Genomic DNA, 8,543 nt, shown 5'->3' with positions numbered 1-8,543 from the left:
AAGGTTATGTTTTCTCCATCAATATATAAATAACTTCAGGGTAGAACCATGCATTTAGCGGATGTTAAAGAATGAATCCCGTTACTCCTGGGCAAGGAGACATAGACACAAAAGCAACACAGATGGATTCTCTAAACTCTAGAAATGTTTATTAGTAGATTCATTCATTTAATGAAAGGGGCTGACCCTACTGTAGACCAAGCTCTGATCTAGTGCCTGGATTCAATGATGAATAGGCAACATGTCCCACACACAGCTCCCAATTTAGAAGGGGGAAACAGTAAAAGTATTTGTCTTGAACAAAAGCAACTTAAATTCCACAAAGGAAATAAGGTACCCCCAGTTCATGTCGCTATCTTGTGGCTACTTTCTGGTACTGTTTTCATTTTTTACATTATTAACTAAACTTTAGATTTTCTTTGGACATCATCACTTTTTCCACTTATATCTTCTTTCCTTTCTAGAATGCAATCCAGGGGTCTAGTCTTCCAAGTCTCCTCTGATCTGTGACTCTTTCTCAGTATTACCTTATTTTTCAAGACTTTGACAATCTTGAGACGTACTGACCTAGTATCCATCCTGTAAAACGTTCCCCATCTGGATGTGCCTGACATTTTTCTGATGATTAGACTGGAGTTATGGGTTTTGGGAAAGAAAACCACAGAGGTGATATGCTCTTCCCATCACATCATCTTAAAGGTTACAAGACAACTGCACAATATCCATGATGATAATTTTTATCACTTGGTTAAGATCTTGTCTGTCAGCCTTCTCTGTAAAGGTACAATAATTTTTCTGAACTCTATTTTTAGAAGCTAGTCATTAGGCCTAGCTCATCCTCAAGTGGGGAAGGGTTTAACTCAAATCCCTACAGGAAAAAAAATAAAATATCAATTGTTATTTGAAATTCTTCTGTACAGAATATTTGTCTCCTCTCTATTTTACATTTATTTATATAAATGAAATTTATTGCCATTTCCTTGCATCAGTATGGTTATGGACATTTTACACTTCGGGTTATAATCCAATTAGCCAATGCTACATGACTTATTTTGATGTTTAAAGCATTCCAGATTTGCCTGTTAGGATATATATATATATATATTATATATATATATATATATATAATACTTTTAAAAAAATTATTTCTAAAATATCAGTTATAAGAGATTCCATCTAGGTCAGTTTCTTCTAACCTAACACTCTCAAACAGTAGCTGATCCACAATGATCTCTAGTACCTATCCTACAGTCTTTTCCTGCTTAATCATATGGGAATTTATTCACATTATCTTTTTATTCCAACAGATCTTTGTCATGAATTTATTGCTTCTCCTCTTGACATGGAAGAAATTTAAACAAATCAGGTTGTATGCCCAATGACTGTTACTAACCCATCAGGCTTAGTTTTTGCAGTGTGATTTGTTACAATCTAATAATCCACTTAGCACCAAAAATTAAACACATGATTCTCTTTTTTGAGGGAGAAAAGTAAAATTTCTAGCTAGATGTCAGAGTGACCACGTGCTCAGTTGTGTCTGACTCTTTGCAGCCCCAAGGACTGTAGCCTGCCAGGCCCCTCCATCCGAGGCAAGAATAGCTCCTACTCCAGGGGATCCAACCCAGGGATCAAACTCCTGTCTCTTGCCTCCCCTGCATTAGCAGGCAGATTCTTTCCCACTAGCACTGCCTGGGAAGCTAAACAATGACCAAAAGGGTCACAGAACTAATAAACATCTAAGAGGATGATGCGTATGCTGATACGTCTTCCTGGTGCTCAGTGGTAAAGAATCTGCCTGCAATTCAGGAGCTGCAGGAGACATGAGTTCCATTCCTGGGTCAGATGATCCCCTGGAGCAGGACATGGCAACCCACCCCAGTACTCTTGCCTGGAGAATCTCATGGACAGAGGAGCCTGGAGGGCTACAGTCCATAGGGTCACAGAGTCAGACATGATTGAGCACGCATGCTCTTCTTTCACAGAACACTTGTGAACTTTCATGTATTTATTTTATTTCAGGTAAGCCTACATACCTGGTTTTTTTTTTTTTTTTTTTTTGATAATTTGTTTATGATTTATTTGCTTCTTTTTCTTGTAGACATCTGCATTATTATTACTTTTAAAATTTTATTTATTTTTATTTATGGTTGCCCTGAGTCTTTGTTGCAGTCCATGGGCTTTCTTTATTTGCAGCAAGCAGGGGCTAGTCTTGTTGTGGTTCGCGGGCTTCTCATGGAGGTGGCTTCTCTTGTTGAGGAACACACACTCTAGAGTGTACAGGCTTAGTTGCTCAGTCACCTGGAATCTTCCGGGATCAGGGATTGAACCTATGTCCTCTCTATCGGCAGACAGATTCCTATCCACTGTGTCACCAGGGAAGTCCAGTACCTGCATTACTAGTAAGTACCAACATTACAGTTGCTCAGGAAAGGGTCCAATTATCAGGAAAAAGTTATCAATTCTGTTATGATTTTTCCATTCAGCCATACCCAAAATGACCATTCACAGTACCTGAAACTTTGATTTTTCTCTATATGAATCCAAGACAGCTGCCCTCTAACACGGTGGGTTTTCAAATACAAAGACTAAATTAAAATGTGCTAAACATAGTTTATTTTTAAAGTAATTTAAAGTACAGTGTAAACATACATTAAAGAAACTGTGGCAATTCAGATAAGGAATAACATGAAGTTATTTACATGTTTGTATATGTATGTGTGTGTGTATATATATATATACACACAAAGTGCAGATAAATACAAGACACTACAAAATAAACAAAAAATTCAATATGATAATTTACTGACAATCATTTTCATACTTATTATTTAATTTGTCATGTTAATAATGGCTTCAGAAAAATTCCTAATACTGAAATATATCATCTAAATATTCAACTTTTATATAAACTATAGTACCTCAAATTTAACAGTATATAAATAGGATTTGAATTAAAAAAAAAAAACAACAGTCATCTTCCCTGCCACACTCCCAATTTATTGTAAAGGCTTCAGCTTAGAGTTCAAAAAGACTCTTGAAATCACAGCCCTCGATTTGTGATGACTTCTCAGCTGTTAAGCATATATCATGACTGAAGACACAGAGGCAGACATAAAATCTCCAACATTCTGCATATAAAAAACAATGCACACTATTAATCTAAGAGACAATGGATTCAAGGCAAAGTTGGGCTCTGGAAGGGTAAAGACCATGGGAAACCTTGTCAAGAAATGGTACAAAGGGGAGAAAGTGATCATCTAACTAAGGTGGGATAGGCACCTCCTCCAACACCAGAGGTCCTCACGTGGCCCTGGACGTGACCATCGTGGATGGTGAGGATATGTGTGTTTGTGATCCTTGTAAACGGCACTGCCTTTTGAGACTCTTCAGAAAACACAGAGACTCCATTTCTCCCTATGGCACCAAAGAAAGAACGTCCAACCTCTGAACGTGGCATCTCTCCTGTGAGTGCCAGGATTGAGGATGACCTGTTAAGACTCCCTAAGTCACACAATGACTTCTAAACTTTGGTCGAGAACATGTAATCAGTTTTCTGCCTATGGCTTGCTGTGAGTGCTGTGCATGTACTTGAGATTTCTTGTTTAAAACAGTGAACGCAACAGTCCAAAAAAAAAAGTGAAAAATCCTATTTATTGATCTGATCCTCTAAAAGTCCATGCCATTCGTAAATGTCAATTTGTCCAAGGTTACTACCATATAGATTTGGGGGAGGGAGATACTGGTGACAACAAATGGATACAGTGAATGTGGTGAAGAGATGTGAGCGTCGTTGACAAATACCTGAATTATGTCTGAGGATTAACAGGAGACAGTCAGGATACAGATTATTCAGAAGTCTATTCAACAGGCTAATAATTCTCTGGGAAAAGTGTTTTGATTTTGGAAGGTAAGCAAACAGGGTAGGAGGCAAAAGTTAACAGCAATATCTACTCACAGTGGGAAAATTATACTAAGGAAGAAAATAACTTCTGGACAGTAATTAAGTCTCTACTTTTTTCTTTTAGCAAATGACATGACTTTGGGTCCTAACTCAGTGATGTTAGGTCATAGAAACAGTTGCAAATTACAAATGCATTGTAAAACTAAAGAACAAAACCTGTTCTGAAATGAGTCCACCTCTAACTTCAGTCAACAAAGTACAAATTGAGAAGGGGTTCTAACCGCTGATTAAGGCATGCCAAATATCTAACTGGGGGAGGCATACTAAAAATGGAAGGGGTTTGAAGAAAGGCTCTGAGGGACCCTTGTAAACCAGCATCCTTGTGAATAAGACCCTGCACATCAGACACGCACAGACCTGAAGAAGGCCAGGAGCGAGGAGGCTAGCAGGTTCTATTTCCCATGACTGCAGTGCAGATTCAGTTTCCTGACATCATGGTGGATTTTTAGGGGGCATGCCACACTAAGTAAAAGCTATTACCACAGAACAGGAAATAATCCCCAAATCACTTTGTCTCTTTGCCTTCTTTTCCTATTTGAGAACCTGGAAAGCTTGGAAGGTGCATTGAAAAAAAAATCTCTACCCTTCCTGGAAGAGCCATCAGGTGGGCCACTGTTGGGATGCCTGGTTATACCCATTCACAGTGCGAGGCACAGAGAGCGCATACAAGGGTAAAACCACTCCCATCAAACAAGGAGAAATGGTACTTCCTCACGCCTCACAGACTTCAGAGCGATGCAGAGATCATTTCACTGCTCGGGCATTTACACAAAACAAAAAGCCTTCACTTAACCGACTACTGCTTATAAGCCGGCAGATATGGTACAAGAGTCACCTGTGAAACACAGCAAGGTTTTGTATTCAAGGACATCTTCATCTAACAGGTGAGCTGACTGACTTGGACTCATCAGTCTCACCCGCCTTGTTCCACTGTCAGCGGTGATGAGGGTGCCCACCTGGCCTGTTTCCAAGGTGTGGATGTGGCAGTTCTGTGGTATCTTCATGAAGTCTCTGAAAGGCTATGGTTTCATTACTGAAACACTGTTGTCATTTCAAATGTGATCTTCTTGTAGTGACTGACATGTACCTTCTGGTGAGATGAATATTCCACGTGATCAGAGCACATGCCCTGGTTTTCTCAATGTTCATGAATACTTTTATCTGTTGGAAACATTTCTAGGGAAAGGCAGCTTCATTTGAGCGCTAGCATAGGGCCATGACTTGCTTCCACACATAATCAATGTGAAGGGAAAAGAACCATTCTCACAAATCTGTGAGAGTAAAACTTCAAATAAAAGCACAATTGGAACAAGCACTTTTGCAGCTTGTTTCAAAAAAGGGACCATATCAAGTACTGTCACAATATATGACTCACCATGAGGAAGGAGAGGGGCTTCATGCCCATGACTTTTAGAGCAAAAGGTTTAATTCCTCACTGAGCATCTGTAGAATTAGCTCATAGACAACTCAGAGGCAGGAACACGCTGGCCCGTGTTAAAGGAAAATGAAGGTTGAGATTTCTCTCTGCAGCAGCAAGTGAAGTAGGACTCTGAATCACTTTTCAGAGTCAAGTTGGTCTTTGAAAGAAAATCAATTTGCCTTAAGAGGCTCTAATTTAACAGGATGCCAGATGCTAGCAAGGGTGGTTAAACTGAGGGTGTTGTGGATGAAGGGCCTGGTCCCCTAGGGAGACTACCTCTGTTCCAGCAGAGGGCAGTCAGGATGTCAGCAATGCAGTTATTAAGGACCACCACGGATCTAGAGGTCAAGAAGCTCTAGCGACACATATCATAGTGTACAAAAGTCAACAGTAGCAGGTAAAAAAGAAAAAAAAAAAGGAGACAAATGTACCAGATTTTTTCATTATATTACTAATTTTTACAACATTAAATATTTTCAACTTCTTTATTTCCATGCTGATATTTATTTCCGGTTGTAATTCTGCCTACTGTTATTCTCTTTACCTTTAAATCCTAATCCACTATTCCATTTTAAATTTTAAAAGCATAAATGCTCCAAGGCATAGTTGTGTATGTGTATGTATATAATTTAACCTATTAACTCTAGAAACATTAACTTAAAGTAGAAGAGATGGAGATTACAAATCAGTATCATGTAAAAAGAACTGTCTATAGTCAATACCTGAGTGTCTATACAGTGAAGAACTCTGAAGTAGCATGTACAATACCATGGCCAAGGGGACCAGTGCTGCGGCAATCGATGGCAGAGAACCAGTTTTTGGGAATCTTGAGAAGAAAGGCTCTTTGCCACATGCAGATATGTTAGAAATAATATGAGGATTATTAAATAGAAATAATAGAAGTGGTCAACATTTGACCAGATAATTATGGTATATATAAATGGACAGTAAATACCTATTTCTATGCTCTATAAATACAGTGAAATTTCTATTAAAGGCTGTAAATCGAAAGGCATAATGGAAAATTATATATGATTTTATTCCTGCTCAAGATGATGAAATAATTTCAAAATAATTTAAGAATCCTGTACCTTTATGTTAAGATTATGCCTCAACTAATCATAGACTTTAGAAGGCACAGTGTTCCAATCACTGTCTTAATACATCATCTTTATCATTTGGAGCCAAAAGGGTATCAATAAAATCCTTGGACACTTTACAGAATAACAAGTAGAATTTAAGCTGTATGCTTGTATACTGTACTTTTCCATCATTTTCCTATCATTGTAATTATAGATTTGTGATACCATTATAATGACTCTAGCAGAGGATATGTGCATATCACTTGTCAGTATTTATATGTTAATGGAATAAAATTTAATAAAATCTCGAAGTAATACAGACAGTTTTAAACATCCTCCAAACCAGGGATCAGCAAACCATGACCCATAAGGCAAATCCGGCTTGCCACCTGCTTTTGTGTGGCACATCAGCTATAAATCTCTATTTTTAAATGATTTTTTAAAAGTCAAAGAAGCTTAATATCTTATGGCATGACAGGTTTACAATTTCAGATTTCAGCATTCTGAAAGAAAGCTGTATTGGTACACAGTCACACCCATTCACATGCTGTCTGTGACTGCTTTCCACTACAATGGCAGTATGGACAGAGTGATGGAGACAACAGGTCCTGCCAAGCCCCAAATATTCACTATTAAGCTTCTGCAGAAGTAGTTTGCTGATCCCTGCTCTAAGCCCATAGACAGCATCTGGAATGTTGGACAGAGTGTTTACAGCGGAATCAGTGTATGACTTAACTTGGTTTCATTTACAGACACCATATACATTATTGCTTTTGAATATTATCATCTACTTGGTAAACAAATAAAAATAAACTTATGTTTTAAAAAAACCCTTATTTCCTTGAAATGTTTAGGACCAGCAAAACAATCATATATAAAAGCACTATATTTTTAAGAAAAAATAATAAATGAACAGTTTAAATTACATTTTTTTAGCAATGATTTCAAGGTTTCTCAGAGAATACCAGACAGTAAAGGGCAGGTCTTAAAAGTCTTATAGCAGATTTCTGGTTTCCAAATTTCTGGGATATAGTACTTAACACAGTATTTGAGATTTTTATAAATGTTATGAGAAACATTGTGGAGAGTTATTTATTTAAAAAAAAAAAAAAAAAAAGCAAGGGATGGGGATAAGCTATTTCAAAATAAGAAATCAGCCCAAGATAAAAAGAATGGCAAACAATTTAAACATTTTTTCCCTTTCCGTTAATAGAGGTACATAGTCTGCTTTGGAAACTGGCTAGAAATGGATTATTTTTCATTTTAATGGGCTGATCCTCATATCTATGTCAGATAAAATCATATCACTTATTACTTGTTACCATGGATACCATGAAGATACTGCTGTCCACTAAATAGCATTAGAGGAAGACAACATAATTTTCTGGGACGAGTCCTGTTTTGCCTTCATAAGTTGCCTTCAACCATCCTGGTTCCACTGATGGGTACACTGGCAAAGATAAAAATACATTAATAAATATCACTCAGTCAACATTAGCTTCAAATAATTACACACACAAATGGGTAAAAATCCACATCAGATTGTATGCATATACTCTAGCTGTCAAAACAATGTCACGGGACCTGTAAAGCTGGAAATGCCTTTTGCATTCACATAACTAATCACTCCGGTCGGGAAGATCCCCTGGAGAAGGGAATGCCTACCCACTCCAGTATTTCTGCCTGGAGAATCCCATGGGTGGAGGAGCCTGGTGGGTTACACAGTCCAAGGGGTTGAAAAGAGTCGGACACGCTGAGCAACCAACACTTTCACTCTCTCTCTCTCTGACACAGGACAGGAAATCTGTTCCAGAGGAATTTGATGTGTTTATTTGTACAGCTACAAAAGGCAGGGCCTGGGCTGGATCCTGAGTCTCCTGTTCTACTTTAGACTGCTCCTTCGTCCTTCCATGACTGTAACCTTAGCACAGGGAATGGGTGGACTTACCGTTGGAGAATAGCGCCCCCTGTGGGAAGGAAAGCTCATGGCTGTGCTCTGCTTTACAGGAGTACATGGCTTTGGCTTGGCTGAAAGAGCAAGAGGCAATCTGTGAAAACCATAACACTCAAGGATGTTTGC

The 8,543-nt window shown here is 38.2% G+C and overlaps 1 protein-coding gene across 3 annotated transcripts in view; it reads right to left on the bottom strand.

The window, feature by feature from the left end:
* Nucleotides 1-2,590: 2,590 nt before the first annotated feature.
* ARHGAP42 (Rho GTPase activating protein 42) overlaps nt 2,591-8,543 on the bottom strand; it is a 348,684-nt gene continuing 342,731 nt past the window's right edge. For all 3 annotated transcript variants that reach the window (XM_045163011.1, XM_045163012.1, XM_045163013.1), the window contains 2 exons: nt 8,412-8,491; nt 2,591-7,913 (listed from right to left, as the gene is read on the bottom strand). In XM_045163011.1, the coding sequence (XP_045018946.1) occupies nt 7,825-7,913; nt 8,412-8,491 (169 nt within the window). In that variant the 3' untranslated portion in view covers nt 2,591-7,824. The remainder of the gene's footprint in view (nt 7,914-8,411; nt 8,492-8,543) is intronic.

This window comes from Bubalus bubalis, chromosome 16, assembly GCF_019923935.1.
Source record: "Bubalus bubalis isolate 160015118507 breed Murrah chromosome 16, NDDB_SH_1, whole genome shotgun sequence".
Classification (NCBI taxonomy): Eukaryota; Metazoa; Chordata; class Mammalia; order Artiodactyla; family Bovidae; genus Bubalus; species Bubalus bubalis.
Note: the sequence above shows the minus strand (reverse complement) of the source record. Positions and strands in the feature narration are given on the sequence as shown.